The 22,592-nt window shown below is 37.4% G+C and overlaps 1 protein-coding gene across 3 annotated transcripts in view; it reads right to left on the bottom strand.

Annotated features, from left to right (window-relative positions):
* Positions 1–2,380: 2,380 nt before the first annotated feature.
* Ccser1 (coiled-coil serine-rich protein 1) overlaps positions 2,381–22,592 on the bottom strand; it is a 1,236,544-nt gene continuing 1,216,332 nt past the window's right edge. For all 3 annotated transcript variants that reach the window (XM_039108140.2, XM_017592802.3, XM_017592805.3), the window contains one exon: positions 2,381–5,514. In XM_039108140.2, coding sequence (XP_038964068.1) covers positions 5,429–5,514 — 86 coding nt within the window. In that variant the 3' untranslated portion in view covers positions 2,381–5,428. The remainder of the gene's footprint in view (positions 5,515–22,592) is intronic.

Raw genomic sequence — 22,592 nt, 5'->3', positions numbered from 1 at the left:
TCCCCAGCTCCGGAAAAAAAAAAGAACCAGAAAATAGTTTATATACAAGAGCATTATAGATGCTACTGCTCACCATAATTTCCAGCACAAGAATATAGTGTTTAATATAGTAATATAGTATTGTGAACTATTTTAAACCAATGCTTCTAATGATATGCAAGACATTACCAACTTTGCACATCTTAAAAAGTAGCACTGTGAGAAAACAAAATTAGACATTTTTTGTACTGGTGAAATGTTCATAAAGGTTTGTTACATGTTCTTAAAAGACTTTCATTTGGATCTGGATGACATATGCTTATGCCATACATTCTATTTGTTTAAGGCAAACTCGGAGGAGTTATCAATGTAAACAGCTAGTGTAAAATGTAATAAAAGCACCCATTTAGTGAGAACATCGCACCAAACACGTTCAAATTTCCAGGACACAATGATATTTGACTATATACCCTCAGAAACATAGACACAATTTATATAGTGATATGTTTTCAATAGTGATTTTTTTTACTTCGGTCATGTGACTACTTCTATACTGTATATAATGCTTGAAATAAAGAATAGTCTGCTGTGTTTTTATGACTGTTGTGATGTCCTGAGCATTGTGCTTGAATACACTAAAAATTCAAATTAAATTTCTGTTTTAGTTGTTAAATAAGTGATTAGATTTTTCAGTTTTCCTTGGGTCATGAGATTCCTTTTGATATTTAATTCTGCGATGTTTGTATATCTTAGCAGTTTTATAAAAGACGGGGGAATATTAACTATATTAGAGAAATAAAAATCACAAAAGATGATGTTTGGTATAATCATGAGATTCCTGGAAAGAATATGTAATATATGGAACATTAAAATGTAAATATAAATTGCACTATACAATTTATCATCACAAAAATGGTTCACATCAAAGAGGAGGAATGTAGACACAAGCTCCTATCCCCACATTCAAGAGCTGTCTACAAGTGAGAACTGTCTGTAAAGAAAAAATTAGTTTTCTCCAGTGCAGTCTCAAAAGGTATGAGAGAAGATGAGCCATACAAAACAAATTCAAATACATAAAATATCCAATGAAAAATTAAAAAACAAAACCAAAACAAATTCAGTGGTATTGTTGCAGGTTTTTTCCCTGATATTGCTTTGTTTGAGCTTTTTCTTTTTCTAATCTTGCTGATTATTTGATTATTTGATTATATTTTATGTTTTCTGATTTTGTGTTTTTATGGATTTTGTTTTTGTGCACTTTTGTGTTTGTGTTTGTGTGTGTGTGTGTGTGGGTGTGGTGTGGGTGTGAAAGTGAGAATGAAAAAAATAAAACTTTATTACATATTATATTTTTATGTTCCAAAATACGGAGTAGATAATTTTTTTTAGTATTTTGAAACAAGAAAATTGTGTGTGTGTGTGTGTGTGTGTGTGTGTGTGAGAGAGAGAGAGAGAGAGAGAGAGAGAGAGAGAGAGAATGTTTGTGTGTGTGTGAAGATGAGAAAGATCAAAGTGCCAATTAAACCAAGGCTATATAAGAAATACATCAAGAAATGGTATTAGGAAAATAATAATACAGAAACAAATTCAATTGCCTTAAAAAAGGTAAATGCTGTGATTAGAAAAAGACTGTCTTGGAATCTACATATTGTTAAACAAAACTTTAAAGTCAAAGTGGGGCTACTTGGAATTCCTCCATAGCTACTGGTATGAAAACTTATTAATAAGTAAGTTGATATACAATGTGTTATGTAGGAATTACAGCTCACCAATTTTTATGCTGCTTTTGCTGTTTTACAAGCTAAATTTCTGGGAAAGCCAATGAAAGTGACCAATTATTTTAGGACTGTGATTTTTAGGTATATAATTATGGGAGGAAAGGGTCTTAACTCTTTTTTTTTGGGAGGGGGGAGTAATAGTTGTCTTTTGAACATTAAAGAAAAAGAAAACAAAATATATAAAATGTGTAGACACCATGGAAGTTGTGACAGGTATCCCACATTAAGTCTCAGAATATATATGCATGGATACACAGGAGAGATATCCAGATTATTCATGATAATTCTATGAGTATGTTATGTTAAATGACTTCATGAATTCCATTTCCTGAAATTATTTCATATTAACTATCATCCCACTTTCATATATACATGTCAATCAATAACAAAATAAAATCCTTGAACAATGTGTATGTCCGGCACCTCAGCCTAAGCACGTTGCTCGTGGTGAATTGATTGTTAGACCATGGCAGCAAGAGCGTCATTGCATCATTTAGACATGGATGAGTGTGGATCAGAGGAGCAGTGATAGTTTGGGAGATGACTCGAGATTCTGTGGTGACACTTAGCATATAAAAATTTAGAAAACACAACAGTAGACTTTATAGAAGGAAAGCATCGTATTCCAGTGGTTACAAAAGTGGGAATAGTTTATTTCAGGTAGACACAGTTCTCCTTCAAGGGATGACTCTTCTACACCGTGTGTTGGGAAGAGTCTGCAGCAGAAGTGTTACATGGATATTTAGACTTAGCTACACAAATACATGCAAAGAAGAAAAAGGAGGAGACCATTGCTTCATCAGAAAAACAAGCACTTTTTTTTCCCTGGCATCATGTCTTTGGATATGTACCGCCTTGGAGAAATGTATAAAACTGTTCAATATGTGGAACAGGCTTAGAAAACTAGAGATTTTAGTACAAAGAAATCAATTCGCTGAAAGAGTGCCCACACGAGGTTGTTAGGACTTAGGAGAGCCACACAGAGGATCTGCTGAAAGAAACCATGCCATTGTTCCTGGCCTGCACTAACATTATGGGCTTGCACCTTCTCCAGGCCTGAGTCACACTGGGTATTACATTGAAACTAGAACACGGATGAAAATACTGATACAGAGCAGTCTCAAGGTGATTGTTCCAAAAATACCCTTCCTTTCAAAATTGAGCAGGTTATCTCAGGGTTTCCTTTTGAGTGTTTCAGTTTAAAAAAGGTTTGTCAAGAAAATACTAGCGTTTAAAACATCTCTTAAAATGTCTATTAAATGACAGGATATTTTAAATAGATTATTTCTTACAAAGTATAATTCAAAAGCTATCTTCCAAGAAAACATAACTATAAACGTCAAAATGCAAATGAAAAACATTACTTATTTCCTTGCATATTTTTCCGTATCCTGGAGGAAAAAAAACTTTGTTTTGTTTATCATGCTGGGGTATTTACACTTTTAAATTATTCTAACAATAGAAACCAACTTTCAATACAAATCAAGCTGAATTCTACAACTAATCTTTGTTCTCATAATTTTACAAATATTGTCCAGCTCATAAAGCACATCAGCCTGACTTTTGCAGCTTCTAGAGGATGTTGGGAATGTTCGGCAGCAACCTGCAGTGCCTTTTTCTGTTCAGCAGAATTATAAACACACACACACACACACACACACACACACACACACACACACACACAGACACACACACGTGCACACAAGCGCACACGCACACACACACAGACACACACATGCACACATGAAACATAAAAGCGCTCGTGTGATATACATGCATCACTAGCAAAATAAAAAAAGTACGAGCACAGCCAACCTTCAATAATTAAAGCTGGGAGGGGCAGCTCAGTATTCTCCCCCAAAACGTAGAGTTCAAATGTATTTTTATATTAGGCGATGCATGTTCAGTGTAGCTCTATAATTAGCGGCTTAGTCAAATGGCATACTAAAACTGCCATGCTGTTTCCCCTTTGTTCATCTCATTTTGGCATGCTGCTGGAATCTGTTTGTAAGAGAATGCATGAGAAACAGCACATGCACTGGGTCCGATTGTTTCATTTCATCCACTATACTGATTGTGAGTAGTTACTAGTCCTGAACTCTCCCTAAGTAAACGGTCATTTGATACTTTTACTAAAAGAGCATGGTGCTTCTATTTAGAATTTTTGATCTATCTCTGATACATTTAAATATGCAACATATTAGACCTTACATGTCAAAGGCTAATATTTGCTACCAAAGGAGACTGAAGCATTTTCGTTAGAGATTTATTTTGTAGCTCCAATTGTCAAAGTCCACATATTTCATATTTTATTGACAATCTAGTTGAGCATGTAGCCAGAATGTTAGATATAAGTTATAAAAACCAAATCAAACCAGTCATCCTGTTTCTTAATTAAAACTTCATGGCTTAATGACTGTAAAGTAAACCTAGATGTAAATAAAAATAAAAGACTATTTTGAAAATACAAAAAAGTGTAGCAAATAAATATATATTTAAGAATATTAAATCATTGAAATTTAAAGGAAAAAATGTTCTTTAACCATGATGATAACCACGAGTGTGCCATTTGGCAAAATTATGCTGACGTCACTTTACTCTGTGACATTTTCATACTTTCTATATAAGTAGGAAAACAAAAAATGAAACTAAAAAGCTAAACCGTGTGAAAAGCAGAGCCGTGACTTTCTATCCTTTGTGAACCAGTGTAACTAAACATTCTAAAAGCTAGAGAAATGGTCCTTCCCTCCCAATAGTTCCACAAGCTTGAATGTATGTAATAGAGAGACACAGGTATCTCAGGTTACAAGCAAACAAGCTTCATTCCACTAACAAACACACCACCTAGTATAAGCTTTATGTCTCTTCTGCTCTTCCTAGCCACTATGTTATCTAAATCTGTACAGTTCCTTCCTCTACTCATTCTTCTAACCTACTTAATAGTAACAGCATCAACAGAGAGCTATTGGATAGTACTTTCTTGAAAACTCAAAGCATATTAGCAATTGATACAGAAAAAATATAAATAAATTAAAGACCACATAAGCCAGATAGATCATCCCACTCATTATACATGGATGTTTCCATAGCAAAGTCTTCTGAACAATTCGACCTAGTAAGTCAACATACTCAACCTGTTATTTTTTAGAAATAAAATAAAAGTCCCTAACTATTTTCTTACAGATAAAAATAAAAGCAGTAAAATGGACATGGCCACTCTTAGATGGCATGTGGGACAGTAGTCATCTCTATTGTTCACAGGGCATAGATCATTCTATCCGTCCTGCTGGCCCAGAGTCTGGAATTCTGTTGTATGCAAATTGTGCTGGAGAAAAACATTCTTTCTGCTGTATGTATGTAAGGAGATAGGTCCTCTGGGTGGCTGTCCAAATCTGCCTGTAAAGGTTGAATGCTGTCGGGACAGAGCTGCTGGGTCCTTTGGTTTCTCTGAGAACATGGACAGCCCTTCTGGCTTAGCTGCTGGCTTCAGGAAGCTCTGCCCCATCATTGTCCTCGAGTTCTGAGTCATTTCTGAAGTGACAGCTTCGTGACTTCCCCTTGTATGTTTCATAACTCCTCCTAATTCTTTGTCCTTCAAGAAATTGCTTAGACACAGACCTGGGAGTTGGCAGCTGTTCTTGTAGGGACTTGTCGGGTCGGCTGCAGAGTATCTAAAGCGGTCCTCGGTGGGAGTATGTATTGCTTTTCTGTCCCTTGTGCTGTGACTTTGGCTCATGGTTCGATTTCGATGTGTAGTCTGAGAAGGAAACAGAAAAGAAAAACCATCTTACAAAGTCCTGTAGAGACAGAAATGATTGCTAAACCCTTACGTATAAACGTGAAGTATCTCAATGAGTGGGAGCAACACAGCACAACCTCTCTGAAACTAAACCCCCTCGCATTACAGTGCTCCAAACAGGATTAAACGGTCAATTGACATAAAGTGGCATTTTGAGCTTTGAATTCTATAGTTTTGTCTTGAAATAAAGCTTTGTGGTTGGAGGGGTGATGGATTAGTCCAAACACCCACTACTTACTCATGGTTATAATCCTTTACTACATACCCAATCATGTACTCAGATAGTCAAATATACCCAATGTATATAATTGCTGTGGTTTGCCCGGAAGTTATCTGTATTTTGATGCTAATTCCACTGCCCCAAGGACAGCTGCCTAGTCACTTACTCAGGAATCAGGTGACTTCACCAGAACCTTGTCAATGAATTCATAAAGTACAGGTGAGGGGCAGGTACAGGATAGAAGGAGGCCTGTCATTGGAGGAGAAGAAAGGATGGGCAGGAAAGAAGTTTGAAGGAAGAGGAGGAGACGAGAAGAGAAAGGAAGAGACGAGAGAGGGGAGAAGCCATGGAAGGTGATTTTAAGATTCTGCTCTGTGTGTTTACAGGTTGTTATCAATGTTCCTAAAGGATGGATGGTACCGGGCTTTGTATGTTTAAGTGGGCAATTATATCTTACCAATTGGGTCAAAGATTATTGTGTTGTGTGTTCTTTTATGTGAGGGATTCAGTGTAGGAAAGTATGTGGCTGCAGGAGACACTGGGTCGCCGAGGAGTTGGGATGTGTTTCCACCAAGATATCTAGCAGATATCTTGGGGCACCGCGTTACGGATCTAGCAGGGTAAAAGACCACAATACTTTTTATTTTTATATTTTTACAACAATATATAATTCTCAGATTTATGATTTCTTGCACCTACAAATACTAACGTAGTATTAAAACAATTGAAAGCGAGAAAGTTCCTTCAACAATGAAAGGCTAGCAGTAGAACAGAAGAATTTTCAGCACCTAGTTTGTTTAGATTTTTAGATGAAGTTTATCCTTTAAATGGAGGCTAAATTGTATACTGTCTTCTTCCCTCAAGAAGCTGAAAGGTCTGCATGGAATCAAAATGTCTCTCTTTTAATCTTTTTATGGACGAAGCAAGGATTACAAACTGTCATTCACATTCTTCTGAATCCCACAGTGCGTTATAGAAACCATATTGAGGTAGAAACAGAAACTAGCTGTACTGTAATTATCTGCAATAAAACAAAACAAAACAAAACAAAAAAGGATGTGTCATCTCTACAAAGAATAACAGTAAATTCATGAGAAGCAGATGAGGAAGGATAGAGCAGAACTATGGAGATCGTGTTGTGATGGGACATCTGCAGATGGAGTCACTGAAGTTTCCGGAAATGAGAAATGTAAATGAAGTACAGTAGGGTTAAGTACTCATTGAAAATCAAATCTGCAAATCTTGTATCTGTCCTGATCCCAAAACGCTTATACAGCTGTTCATTTTGCTGTGTAAGGACAGTCACTACTTTTATATTAAGCAATAACAAATCAAAGCCTAGCTATCTTCTACAAAGCCAACCCTTCCACAGTCACTGATAGCATTGTTGTCTGGCTTAACACCTGAGAACTGTCTTGTGTCCCCTTTGCTTTACGCTCCTGCATATTCATTGCTTACAGCTATAATGATAAATCCCCACCTAGTGTTAAATACTTCCTAGCAACTCCTGGTGTCTAACCACTTGCCTGGCAATGTCAGGCATTTGACAGACATTTATAAAGAAATTTAATGTTGGAGATTATATTGCATAGTGTTATTCAGTGTATATTACAGGGCACGAATTCCGCTAATGTTTGAACATATTATTCCGCTGTATTGTCATTTCAGTTGAGCCTTCAAGGTCATCATTACTAAAACGTTTTCTGCTGTGTAATAATCTCTCCTAACAGTGCTCTTTTGCTTTAGGTTAGTCACATCTATTTTGTTCTTGTTGTTGTTGCTTCAGTGTTGTCAATGATCTGACATTCTTATTTTGTTTCATGGTCTTATTTGCAGACACTTTTGAACTCTTCCAACATGCAAGAAGATCTGGAATAATGCGCTGAGGATCGAATCTGGGACTGAAACCCACCGCATTATTCAGGACAGACTAAAAGCAGTGTCACTTATCTTTATTACTAAGGACCTTTTTAAGTTTCTTTTCCTTTTCTTTTCTTTTTTCCCTTTCATTTTCCCCACAGTTCTTCCCCAATGCTCTGGGTCCTCCTTATAAAAATAAGTTGGGGCTCCCTCTCGGTGGCATAACCTAAGATGCTTTCTAAAGGGTTGACTCTTTTACCACGGGGTTGCCAATCAGTCTTGGTTTAATTGCTGCAGCCAGATGCAGCCATGTGCTAGGCATATGGGCTCTCATTTTGAGTACTGTCAGAAAAATACCATTACCAATGGAAGGAGAGCTTGGAAAATCAAGAGCAATAAAGTCAACAGTAATGAGTGTCTTCCTGCTGGAATTATTTTCATGATGAATATAATTACATATAGGTATGGGATACTATAAAAGGTTCTGATGTTTGAGAGTTTAAGTTAGGATGAACACATATCCATTATCTCTTGTTTCTGTGATTTGTTTGTTCACTGTTTCTACATGAGCTGCCCATGAAAGTAAAGAATGTTGATGGAAATCCTGCTGACGTTACTTTAATAACCCAGCATGGTAAACAGTCATTATTCTCTTTATCTATTCATTTTAGACTTTCTTGGATACTTTTTCACATCTAATATACATCGGTCAACCTACATAGAAGGTCAAACAATAGAATTCCACAAGCAGCTTAAATGCTCATCCTCTAGAGAATGCCAGCTACCTACAGCTACCGTGGATCTATCACAAAAAAAGATGGGAAATATGATCTCTCTTTCAAATTTGTTTGAAATTGATTTGTTAAACTATTTATTTCCATTTTAGAATGGGTTTCTCTTTACACTTTAGACTTTTTAAAAGTTCTGTTATGTTTACCATCAAGGGTACAGCTTACAGTGTATTCAAACAGGATAGGGCCTAATAATATGGTGATCAAGAAGTTTTAGCCTCAAAAGAAAAGAAAGAAAAAAGAAAAAAAGAAGTTTTAGCCTCCATTTATTAGTATGGCACGTTTTGCTGAGCAGTTATGAAGCAGACGCTGCATGTGCTGAGTTCTGTTCACATGGGCTTGGATTCCTGTCCTGTCTTCAGGCAGCCTAAAGTTTAATATAAACTCTAGTGGAATAAGATAACTTCTGGGTGGCCACAAAATGTTTAGTTTTTCTAATTTTCTTAGCCATAAATGGATGATTTTTATTCAGCCAACGACTTCATTAAGAATTTTTTTGAACAATAAGAAATGTTCAAATTAGTAAAATGCCTAATATTGTACCTTGAAAATAGTCACATTACATGTTTTCTCAATGGGGATAAAAATAATAAAAGAAGAAAACATGAACACTAGACCATGAAATTATTATTTTTTTTATTAACTTGAGTATTTATTATATACATTTCGAGTGTTATTCCCTTTCCCAGTTTCCGAGCCAAAATCCCCCTCCCCCCTTCCCTTCCTTATGAGTGTTCCCCTCCCAACCCTCCCCACATTGCCGCCCTCCCCCCCATAGTCTAGTTCACTGGGGGTTCAGTCTTAGCAGGACCCAGGGCTTCCCCTTCCACTGGTGCTCTTACTAGGCTATTCATTGCTACCTATGGGGTAAGAGTCCAGGGTCAGTCCATGTATAGTCTTTAGGTAGTGGCTTAGTCCCTGGAAGCTCTGGTTGCTTGACATTGTTGTACATATGGGGTCTCGAGCCCCTTCAAGTTCTTCCAGTTCTTTCTCTGATTCCTTCAACGGGGGACCTATTCTCAGTTCAGTGGTTTGCTGCTGGCATTCGCCTCTGTATTTGCTGTATTCTGGCTGTGTCTCTCAGGAGCGATCTACATCCGGCTCCTGTCGGTCTGCACTTCTTTGCTTCATCCATCTTGTCTAATTGGGTGGCTGTATTTGTATGGGCCACATGTGGGGCAGGCTCTGAATGGGTGTTCCTTCAGTCTCTGTTTTAATCTTTGCCTCTCCCTTCCCTGCCAAGGGTATTCTTTTTCCTCATTTAAAGAAGAAGTGAAGCATTCACATTTTGATCATCCATCTTGAGTTTCGTTTGTTCTAGGGATCTAGGGTAACTCAAGAATTTGGGCTAATACCCACTTATCAATGAGTGCATACCATGTATGTCTTTCTGTGATTGGGTTAGCTCACTCAGGATGATATTTTCCAGTTCCAACCATTTGCCTATGAATTTCATAAACTCGTTGTTTTTGATAGCTGAGTAATATTCCATTGTGTAGATGTACTACATTTTCTGTATCCATTCCTCTGTTGAAGGACATCTGGGTTCTTTCCAGTTTCTGGCTATTATAAATAAGGCTGCAATGAACATAGTGAAGCACGTGTCTCTTTTATATGTTGAGGCATCTTTTGGGTATATGCCCAAGAGAGGTATAGCTGGATCCTCAGGCAGTTCAATGTCCAATTTTCTGAGGAAACTCCAGACTGATTTCCAGAATGGTTGTACCAGTCTGCAATCCCACCAACAATGGAGGAGTGTTCCTCTTTCTCCACATCCTCGCCAGCATCTGCTGTCACCTGAGTTTTTGATCTTAGCCATTCAAACTGGTGTGAGGTGAAATCTCAGGGTTCTTTTGATTTGCATTTCCCTTATGACTAAAGATGTTGAACATTTGTTTAGGTGTTTCTCAGCCATTCGGCATTCCTCAGCTGAGAATTCTTTGTTTAGCTCTGAACCCCATTTTTAATAGGGTTATTTGTTTCCCTGCGGTCTAACTTCTTGAGTTCTTTGTATATTTTGGATATAAGGCCTATATCTGTTGTAGGATTGGTAAAGATCTTTTCCCAATCTGTTGGTTGCCGTTTTGTCCTAACCACAGTGTCCTTTGCCTTACAGAAGCTTTGCAGTTTTATGAGATCCCATTTGTAGATTCTTGATCTTAGAGCGTAAGCCATTGGTGTTTTGTTCAGGAAATTTTTTCCAGTGCCCATGTGTTCCAGATGCTTTCCTAGTTTTTCTTCTATTAGTTTGAGTGTGTCTGGTTTGATGTGGAGGTCCTTAATCCACTTGGACTTAAGCTTTGTACAGGGTGATAAGCATGGATCGATCTGCATTCTTCTACATGTTGACCTCCAGTTGAACCAGCACCATTTGGTGAAAATGCTATCTTTTTTCCATTGGATGGTTTTGGCTCCTTTGTCAAAAATCAAGTGACCATAGGTGTGTGGGTTCATTTCTGGGTCTTCAATTCTATTCCATTGGTCTATCTGTCTGTCTCTATACCAATACCATGCAGTTTTTATCACTATTTCTAGGTAATACTGCTTGAGTTCAGGGATAGTGATTCCCCCTGAAGTCCTTTTATTGTTGAGGATAGCTTTAGCTATCCTGGGTTTTTTGTTATTCCAGATGAATTTGCAAATTGTTCTGTCTAACTCTTTGAAGAATTGGATTGGTATTTTGATGGGGATTGCATTGAATCTGTAGATTGCTTTTGGTAAAATGGCCATTTTTACTATATTAATCCTGCCAATCCATGAGCATGGGAGATCTTTCCATCTTCTGAGGTCTTCTTCAATTTCTTTCCTCAGTGTCTTGAAGTTCTTATTTTACAGATCTTTTACTTGGTTGGTTAAAGTCACACCGAGGTACTTTATATTATTTGGGTCTATTATGAAGGGTGTCGTTTCCCTAATTTCTTTCTCGGCTTGTTTCTCTTTTGTATAGAGGAAGGCAACTGATTTATTTGAGTTAATTTTATACCCAGCCAGTTTGCTGAAGTTGTTTATCAGCTTTAGTAGTTCTCTGGTGGAACTTTTGGGATCACTTAAATATACTATCATGTCATCTGCAAATAGTGATATTTTGACCTCTTCTTCCGATCTGTATCCCCTTGATCTCCTTTTGTTGTCTGATTGCTCTGGCTAGAACTTCAAGTACTATATTGAATAAGTAGGGAGAGAGTGGGCAGCCTTGTCTAGTCCCTGATTTTAGTGGGATTGCTTCAAGTTTCTCTCCATTTAGTTTAATGTTAGCAACTGGTTTGCTGTATATGGCTTTTACTATGTTTAGGTATGGGCCTTGAATTCCTATTCTTTCCAGGACTTTTATCATGAAGGGGTGTTGAATTTTGTCAAATGCTTTCTCAGCATCTAATGAAATGATCATGTGGTTCTGTTCTTTCAGTTTGTTTATATAATGGATCACGTTGATGGTTTTCCGTATACTAAACCATCCCTGCATGCCTGGGATGAAGCCTACTTGATCATGGTGGATGATTGTTTTGATGTGCTCTTGAATTCGGTTTGCCAGAATTTTGTTGAGTATTTTGTGTCGATATTCATAAGGGAAATTGGTCTGAAGTTCTCTTTCTTTGTTGTGTCTTTGTGTGGTTTAGGTATAAGAGTAATTGTGGCTTCGTAGAAGGTATTCGGTAGTGATCCATCTGTTTCAATTTTGTGGAATAGTTTGGATAATATTGGTATGAGGTCTTCTATGAAGGTTTGATAGAATTCTGCACTAAACCCGTCTGGACCTGGGCTCTTTTTGGTTGGGAGACCTTTAATGACTGCTTCTATTTCCTTAGGAGGTATGGGGTGGTTTAACTGGTTTATCTGTTCCTGATTTAACTTCGGTACCTGGTATCTGTCTAGGAAATTGTCCATTTCCTGAAGATTTTCAAGTTTGTTGAATATAGGTTTTTATAGTAAGATCTGATGATTTTTTGAATTTCCTCTTATTCTGTACTTATGTCTCCCTTTTCGTTTCTGATTTTGTTAATTTGGACGCACTCTCTGTGTCCTCTCGTTAGTCTGGCTAAGGGTTTATCTATCTTGTTGATTTTCTCAAAGAACCAACTTTTGGTTCTGTTGATTCTTTCTATGGTCCTTTTTGTTTCTACTTGGTTGATTTCAGCTCTGAGTTTGATTATTTCCTGCCTTCTACTCCTCCTGGGTGTATTTGCTTCTTTTTGTTCTAGAGCTTTTAGGTGTGCTGTCAAGCTGCTGACATATGCTCTTTCCTGTTTCTTTCTGCAGGCACTCAGCGCTATGAGTTTTCCTCTTAGCACAGCTTTCATTGTGTCCCATAAGTTTGGGTATGTTGTACCTTCATTTTCATTAAATTCTAAAAAAGTTTTTAATTTCTTTCTTTATTTCTTCCTTGACCAGTTTATCATTGAGTAAAGCATTGTTCAATTTCCACATATATGTGGGCATTCTTCCCTTATTGTTATTGAAGACCAGTTTTAGGCCGTGGTGGTCTGATAGCACGCATGGGATTATTTCTATCTTTCTGTACCTGTTGAGGCCCAATTATATGGTCAATTTTGGAGAAAGTACCATGAGGAGCTGAGAAGAAGGTATATCCTTTTGCTTTAGGATAGAATGTTCTATAAATATCCGTTAAGTCCATTTGGCTCATGACTTCTCTTAGTCTGTCGACATCACTGTTTAATTTCTGTTTCCATGATCTGTCCATTGATGAGAGTGGGTGATAAAATCTCCCACTATTATTGTGTGAGGTGCAATGTGTGTTTTGAACTTTAGTAAGGTCTCTTTTACGTATGTAGGTGCCTTGTATTTGGGGCATAGATATTTAGGATTGAGAGTTCATCTTGGTGGATTTTTCCTTTGATGAATATGAAGTGTCCTTCCTTATCTTTTTTGATGACTTTTAGTTGAAAATTGATTTTATTTGATATTAGAATGGCTACTCCAGCTTGCTTCTTCTGACCATTTGCTTGGAAAGTTGTTTTCCAGCCTTTCACTCTGAGGTAGTGTCTGTCTTTGTCTCTGAGGTGTGTTTCCTGTAGGCAGCAGAATGCAGGTTCCTCGTTGTGTATCCAGTTTTTTAATCTATGTCTTTTTATTGGGGAGTTGAGGCCATTGATGTTGAGAGATATTAAGGAATAGTGATTATTGCTTCCCGTTATATTCATATTTGGATGTGAGGTTATGTTTGTGTGCTTTCACTCTCTTTGTTTTGTTGCCAAGACGATTAGTTTCTTGCTTCTTCTAGGGTATAGCTTGCCTTCTTATGTTGGGCTTTACCATTTATTATCCTTTGTAGTGCTGGATTTGTAGAAAGATATTGTGTAAATTTGGTTTTGTCATGGAATATCTTGGTTTCTCCATCTATGTTAATTGAGAGTTTTGCAGGATACAGTAACCTGGGTTGGCATTTGTGTTCTCTTAGGGTCTGTATGACATCAGTACAGGATCTTCTGGCCTTCATAGTTTCTGGCGAGAAGTCTGGTGTGATTCTGATAGGTCTGCCTTTATATGTTACTTGACCTTTTTCCCTTACTGCTTTTAATATTCTTTCTTTATTTTGTGCGTTTGGTGTTTTGACAATTATGTGACGGGAAGTGTTTCTTTTCTGGTCCAATCTATTTGGAGTTCTGTAGGCTTCTTGTATGTCTATGGGTATCTCTTTTCTTAGGTTAGGGAAGTTTTCTTCTATGATTTTGTTGAAGATATTTACTGGTCCTTTGAGCTGAGAGTCTTCACTCTCTTCTATTCCTATTATCCTTAGGTTTGATCTCCTCATTGAGTCCTGGATTTCCTGTATGTTTTGGACCAGTAGCTTTTTCCGCTTTACATTATCTTTGACAGTTGAGTCAATGATTTCTATGGAAACTTCTGCTCCTGAGATTCTCTCTTCCATCTCTTGTATTCTGTTGGTGAAGCTTGTATCTACAGCTCCTTGTCTCTTCTTTTGGTTTTCTATATCCAGGGTTGTTTCCATGTGTTCTTTCTTGATTGCTTCTATTTCCATTTTTAATTCCTTCAACTGTTTGATTGTGTTTTCCTGGAATTCTTTCAGGGATTTTTGCGATTCTTTCAGGGATTTTTGCGATTCCTCTCTGTAGGCTTCTACTTGTTTATTAATGTTTTCCTGTGTTTCCCTAAGGGAGTTGTTCACGTCTTTCTTGAAGTCCTCCAGCGTCATGATCAAATATGATTTTGAAACTAGATCTTGCTTTTCTGGTGTGTTTGGATATTCCATGTTTGTTTTGGTGGGAGAATTGGGCTCCGATGATGGCATGTAGTCTTGGTTTCTGTTGCTTGTGTTCCTGTGCTTGCCTCTTGCCATCAGATTATCTCTAGTGTTACTTTGTTCTGCTATTTCTGACAGTGGCTAGACTGTCCTATAAGCCTGTGTGTCAGGAGTGTTGTAGACCTGTTTTCCTCTCTTTCAGTCAGTTATAAGGACAGAGTGTTCTGCTTTCGGGCGTATAGTTTTTCCTTTCTACAGGTCTTCAGCTGTTCCTGTGGGCCTGTGTCTTGAGTTCACCAGGCAGCTTTCTTGCAGCAGAAAAGTTGGTCTTACCTGTGGTCCCGAGGCTCAAGTTTGCTCGCGGGGTGCTGCCCACGGGCTCTTTGAGGCAGCAGCAACCAGGAAGCATGAAATTATTTTAATAAGTGTTTTTTCCCATATTTTAGAATATAAACCATTTGAAGAATCTATTTTAACATAAAAGTAATTGCTACCTAATATTAGTAATTTCATATTTATTATTTATTTTAGATCACAAGAACACAAATCCTATGAAACATAGTTACAACAAGTTTATTAGGGAATATTTTCTAGGCAATAGTCATAAAGGAATGGAAAATGCAGAGTGAGGTAGAGTAGAGTGGGAGCGAGTAAATTCCACACGACTAACTGTGACAAGCAGATGGAAAGTTGAAATATTTATTATGATCTGGCAAATAGAAGGCAGCATTACACCTTATAGGTCATTAATGGACAGCTCTAGACTTGAAGAAATGCTTGAACCTTGATGGCATATATATTTTCATTCTCTAGAAATAAATGCTTCAAAGGAATAATAATTGAGAGCTATCAGTCATCAGTAGCTTCAGAAACTGAGTTAAAGAACACGGTATGCACTCATTGATAAGTGGCTATTAGCCCAAATGCTTGAATTACCCTAGAGGCACAGAACACATGAAACTCAAGACAGATGATCAAAATGTGAATGCTTCACTCCTTCTTTAAAAGGGGAACAAGAATACCCTTGGCAGGGAATAGAGAGGCAAAGATTCAAACAGAGACTGAAGTAACACCCATTCAGAGTCTGCCCCACATGTGGCCCACACATATACAGTCATCCAATTAGACAAGATGGATGAAGCAAAGAAGTGCAGGCAGACAGGAGCCGGATGTAGATCTCTCCCGAGAGACACAGCCAGAATACAGCAAACACAGAGGCGTATGCCAGCAGCAAACCACTGAACTAAGAATAGGACCCCCGTTGAAGGAATCAGAGAAAGAACTGGAAGAGCTTGAAGGGGCTCGAGACCCCAAAAGTACAACAATGCCAAGCAACCAGAGCTTCCAGGGACTAAGCCACTACCTAAAGACTATACATGGACTGACCCTGGACTCTGACCTCATAGGTAGCAATGAATATCCTAGTAAGAGCACCAGTGGAAGGGGAAGCCCTGGGTCCTGCTAAAACTGAACCCCCAGTGAACTAGACTATGGGGGGAGGGCGGCAATGGGGGAAGGGTTGGGAGGGGAACACCCATAAGGAAGGGGAGGGGGGAGGGGAATGTTTGCCCGGAAACCGGGAAAGGGAATAACACTCGAAATGTATATAAGAAATACTCAAGTTAATAAAAAAAAAAGAATGAGTGAGTGTGTGTGTGTGTGTGTGTGTGTGTGTGTGTGTACGTGTGTATGTAGGTGTTTGTGTGTTCTAGAATTCAGGAATTCAGTGTTACAGTAGATTGAATAAAAACACTAAAATAAAAGCCGTATACTATATGGGCTTTACTTAACAAAAAAGGATATATATTTTTTTTCATAAATTGATAAACATTTTTTCATACGATATCTAATAAAGATATTCTGATTTTCCCCTCTCTAATCTCTTCCCACATCCTTCATAACTCCCCATTACTCTAACACTATGCATTCTTCTCTCTCTTTATAAAAGTCAATTAAACATAAAATCAAACCAGAATAAAATAAAGCAAAACTACCCACATTTTCCTCAAAATCAGAATTGTTTTCCCCAAACTATAGAATTATGCCACCTTTGTACAACATAGCTCTAAAGCAGCTGGGATATTATATATCCAGTGTTCACAGCAGAGTATTAAACGATAGAGAAACGTCTGCTGTTGATGTCAATTATATACATTATCAGCCAATCAGGTCTTTTCCTCACCTGACATTAATGCCGCTTTCATTTCCTCACTGGGACATATAGCCACCACTATAGGCAAATAAATAAATAAGCAAGTAAATAAATAAATAAATAAATAAATAAATAAATAAATAAATAAAAAGAAAAAAAGAAAGGAAAAAAACAAGCAAATTTTGTGGTACAAATTTAAAATGAATGATGCCTGGAAATTTACCACCCAATTCATTTCAGTGTCTATAGTATCCATTCAGTATGACCAGCTAAAAGATCTCTGCCAAAAGCAGAGAGCAACATTATCTTGAATATAATTATGGCTATATAAAAGGCAATTTGACAGGCTTATCATATATTTAGCAAAATATACAAGACATTTAGCATCCCCACCCACTCAGGGAACTTTTTGCAAGAAGGGGCAGAAAGATTGTGAAAATCAGAGAAATGTGTGTTTGGGGGCGGGGGGAGGCAGCAGAGAATGCTTACTCCAGAGCATAGAGCAGCTATTGAACTCTAGCACTTACACGCACTGTGGCTATCTATATGAGGAGGCCTGTACACCCTTCAGTGGGGACAGGAGGCTTTCAACAGGCCCCACGCCTCTCATTTGTGTTTGTATACTGATAATGGCTGACAGAAATGAGATTTTCTTCTGTGGTCCACACGTTCTGTTTCTTTAAACTAACACCAACCATTGCTCCTATCCTGATGAAAAACATCAAGTCAGGGAGGAAAGTTGAGACAAAGCTAAAATGGGGTCTGCTTGAAAAGACACTACCAATTGTCGGGAGACACAGGGTGACAAAATGGGTATTATTGAAAAGCCAAGCAACCAGAGCTTCCAGGGACTAAGCCACTACCTAAAGACTATACATGGACTGACCCTGGACTCTGACCCCATAGGTAGCAATGAATATTCTAGTAAGAGCACCAGTGGAAGGGGAAGCCCTGGGTCCTGCTAAGACTGAACCCCCAGTGAACTAGTCTATGGGGGGAGGGCGGCAATGGGGGGAGAGTTGGGAAGGGAACACCCATAAGGAAGGGGAGGGGGGAGGGGGATGTTTGCCCGGAAACCGGGAAAGGGAATAACACTCGAAATGTATATAAGAAATACTCAAGTTAATAAAAAAAAAATAAAAGCTCTATATACAAAACTTTAAGGCGTTTTTGTTTTTCTCTACAGATTCTTCGGTTACCATTTTTGTGTTTTTACTATTTTATATTATTTCTGTGCATAAGAATGTATATGTCTTTGAGTTTATGTAAGTTCATGTGCTTTTTCTTTTTAACTCATTTTCTTCTATTTGTGTGGTTCTATTATGGTTTGTTTTTATTTTATTTTATTATTACTATTTAGATATTTTTGTTGTTTGTTTTCTACAAGAGGCAGAACGGGTGTTGACTCAGATGGGAAGAAAGTATGAGAGGGTCTGGAGGAGTTCAAGGAGGCAGAAGCCACCATCAGAATATTGTATACTTAATGTATATTTAATAATATTGTTTACTTAAAAATAGAGCAAAAGAAGAAAAAGAAAATATCATAAAACCAATTCTATACAATCATATATATCAATAAAAGATTATGGGAAAGAAGCCACCAAAGACCTTATATCTTCCACTTCTAGCAAGAATGCAATGACCTTATTCGGAGTAAAATTGGTAAAATCAGTGTCTCACTGTCATCGTTTCCCTTTACTACCTGCTAATGTCTAAACAGTCCTCTGTTTATTTCAACAATTCTATTCCATGTGTATTTGTATAGTATACCTTCTTTAGATGTCATGAAGAGTTTGGTTTGCACTTTAGAAGATAGTTGACATTAAAGGCACTTAATACTAAATGTCTCACCAATATCAATTTTAGACTCCCTTTCTTTGATATTTTGTATACAAAATACTTTTTTCTTTTTTTAAATGATTATTCCATTTGTTTATATCTCAAATGATATACCACTTCAAGGCTACCCCCTCCACCAAACCCTTATCCCACATTTGCCCTCCCCCCATCTCCTTTGCCTGTATGAGAGTACTCTGGAGCCCACCCACACTCTCCTGCCCCACCACTCCAGCATTCCCCTACACTGGGGCATCAAACTTCCCTGAGACCAAGGGCCTCCCCACATTGCTGTCAGGCAAGGCCATCCTCTGCTACATATGTATCTGGAACCATGGATCCCTACAGGTACACTCTTCAGTTGGCGGTCTAAACTCTGGGAGAACTAGGTGGGTCAGGTCAGCCTATGTTGTTCTTCCAATGGGATTACAATGTTCTTCAGCTCCCCCAGTCCTTCCGCCAGTTCCCCCAGTCCTGCCAGCTCCGCGACCAGGTTCTCTGAGCTCAGTCTGATGTTTGGGTCCAAGCATGTATATCTGCATGGGTCAGTTGCTGGCTGTACATCCTCAGGAATCACAACTCTAAGTTCCCGTCAGCAAGTGCCTCTTGACCATGGCAACAGTCTTGGGTTTGGTGTCTACAGACATGATAGATCCCCAAGTGGGGCAGTCACTGGTTGGCCCTTCCTTCAGTCTCCGTTCCATTTTTTGTCCCTGTTCTTCCTTTGGAGAGGAACTTTTCTGGATTAAAAGTTTGACATGGGTGTGTGGCCCCATCTCTCCACCACGAGCTGTGCCTATCTATTGGAGCTGATATCTACAAGTTCAAGAAAGACTTTTGAAAATGTTCTTAAGTGATAATACAAACAAACACGGAACATTTATTTTGTAGCTCAACAAATGAATGGTAAAATATATCTTCATAATAGTCCATACTTATATATGTCTCCAGAAGAGAGTCTATTGCGATGGTCATTACATGGAATGGTTTATTGATTGTATAATACTCTTCCCATTGGTAATTACCCCCAAATTAAAGGTCATAAATTTGATAACCCATATAGGTTGGTAGTTTCTTCATTCTTCAACTTTCAAGACATGCACACACACACACACACACACACACACACACACACACACATATTTTCTTTGCTAGACAATAGAGGTGAATGCAAGTCTTTCAAAGAGACGTGAAAGTCTTTCAAAGGCATTCTGTAGTCTCTGGTATTTTTGAGCTGTTTCCTTCTCATAACACACAAAGAATATCATGAAGTGCAAGATATACTCAGAAGAAATAGCAAAGCCTTCATAACCACCAAAGCAATATGACATTACATCAATCTATTACAGATCAAGGAATTTGAAACATACATCTTTTAAACAGCATTTTGTCAATACTGTTGAACATGAATCAAATACACAGGATCATGGAAGAGCAGGTGTTAATCTCCTTTTCCCAATGTGTAATTTTGACTGATGGAGGTACACTCCTTTGGGAAAATGAAAGCTTAGAAAATACTCCCGTTAAAATATCTATATGTCAGTCACCTTTTTTTTTTAATGATAGCATCTTGTGTAATATTTTTGACACCACTGCAAGCACTTTAGTCTCTGAATGTGAATGACAGTGGTTAGATTAAACTCAGATTTATCAAAGAAAAACTTTGAGAACTCTAAGAGTAGCAGCCACTTATGAATTAAAATCAAGATTCAATAGCATTTAACACTATTTAAAGTATTAAAATGATTTGAGTAGGTAACTTCATTAGTTCAAAGTAAGCATTAAAGTCATAACTTCTGGCAGTACAATAAGTGAGTGACAGAGCATAGTATACCATCTGTGTTCATCTAACTTAAGGAATGTATGTAAAACATAAGTATAAAATCAAAATATCATACATTTGAAACTCTGTAGCCATGTCTAAAGCATTGCAAAAGACGATTGCTATGTGAACAGTAATTTGAAATGGAGAGTGCAGGGCACATTTTTACAGTTCTAGGACTCAAGGGAAGTAAGGAACAAATGTGAATTAGAGCAAGCCTGGGCTTCATAGCAAGATCCTACCTCAAAAGAAGATACTATTTGTAAATGCATAGACAAATATAAATATCATTTAGTAAAATATTGCTATATATAATATATATATAAAATTTTATTTTTTGTACTGTATGTTTATGAATTATCTTAAATTGTTCTTTTCACACATAATCTCAGTATATATTAGATTATCTTACAGATATTTTATTTCATATATGAATAATTTTTCCATACATTAGCACTTTTGCACCTAAAATACATGCTAGATTCCTTTTCTAATACCATTAAGTGATAGTTTTCTATTTAGTTCCTTACATATTTTCAGAGTAACCACAGCCTTTACAGTTACTTTTCCTGTCTGCGAAGCAAAGTTAATTCCTCCCACTTTCAGAAAGGTCTCCCTTTACTATTTCTAGTGAATGCTAAAAATTGTCTTAATGGGATGCCCTTGGCACTGTGACAAAATGGATTGGCAGGATCCTGTGCACAGCACTTCCTATAACATACATCTGAAGGGAGACACACTTTAGAGACTGCTCTTTATAGGTTTCCAAATGAATTTGTGAGTATGTAATATTATAGGACACAAACATCTGTCTTGTAAAATTTAACCACAATGAGTTTCTAACTTTTGATGAATACTTTCAATAATGATTGAATTAAACATTACTAGGTAGGTTAGAGGTGAAATTACTTAAATAGAAAGGGACAAAATTAAACTGATAACCCTTCAATATATTTCTTTCTAAATACATCATATGCTTTGTGAGTGTGAAGTACTTGCTTAGGGTTTTATAATCATTAATTTTTAAATATCACTTTTCCTTAAATCCATTGTACTAATAGAAACTAGAAACATTTATAAACAGAAATCTTACTTGGCAATAGTAATTAAAATGCATACGATAGCAATTAAAATGCATGCAATACATTTCATCTGCAGCTTTCCTCCTCAAACTAAAGAATCAATGGGGTCAAGGAGAAGACTTATACAGTGTCTGACTCAATGTGCTAACAAACACTGTAAATACAGAACTTTTCTCAATGTAATAGAATAGGGGAAGCATGCTAAGTTACGCTAAACTAAGAAACTCCTTTGATTTTTGTCCCCATGACATTTTGAGGAGTCCAATAAGGTACATGTGATTGCCTCTTTCCTTTCAGCACAGATGGACAGACTCTCTGCAGAGGTTCTGACATCTCCTGGGAAGGTCCACACTGCTGCTGCTATCTGCACCTTGAGTGGAGAAGTCTGTTCTTGGTGATAAAGAATTTTTTTAAGGTCTTGGAAACACCCTACCAAAGAGAGATAATCCAGAAGTCATTGCTGCTTTGCAAGCAGGAAGTCCTGCAGTGAGTTCAAGTGATAACAAAAAAAACAAAAACAAAAACAAAAAAAAACAAAAAAAAAAACAAAACAAAACTTCAAAGCTGCAGCTGGCAGGTTTGTTTCTTTCAGATTCCACAACATAGCAAGAGGCATGGAGGAGAGAAGGGCCTCAGTTAACCCTACTTGCTGAGCTCAGTGACACACTGAAATCCTGTAGAGGATACTAAATAATCTTGAGGAAAATTTGAACTCAACAAGGAATAGATATTGAAGTAAATCTGCTCCCAAATTCCTTACAAATTTATACATACATTTCCACAGTAGCTTCACCAGTTTGTACATCCACCAGCAATGAACGAGTTTCCCTTCCCCTGAATCTCCCTGTCATATGTCATTATTTGTTTTATTAATCTTGGGTATTTTGAATGAAGGAAGGTGAAATTTCAGCATAGTTTTAAATTGCATTTCCTTAATTGCTATGGATGCTTAAACATTTCTTTAAGTGTTTCCCATTCACGTTTAATTCATTCTTTGAGAACTCTCTGCTTGGTTTTGTACCCCACTTATAAATGAGTTACTTGTATGCCACA

Source organism: Rattus norvegicus, chromosome 4, assembly GCF_036323735.1.
Source record: "Rattus norvegicus strain BN/NHsdMcwi chromosome 4, GRCr8, whole genome shotgun sequence".
NCBI classification, from domain to species: domain Eukaryota; kingdom Metazoa; phylum Chordata; class Mammalia; order Rodentia; family Muridae; genus Rattus; species Rattus norvegicus.
Note: the sequence above shows the minus strand (reverse complement) of the source record. Positions and strands in the feature narration are given on the sequence as shown.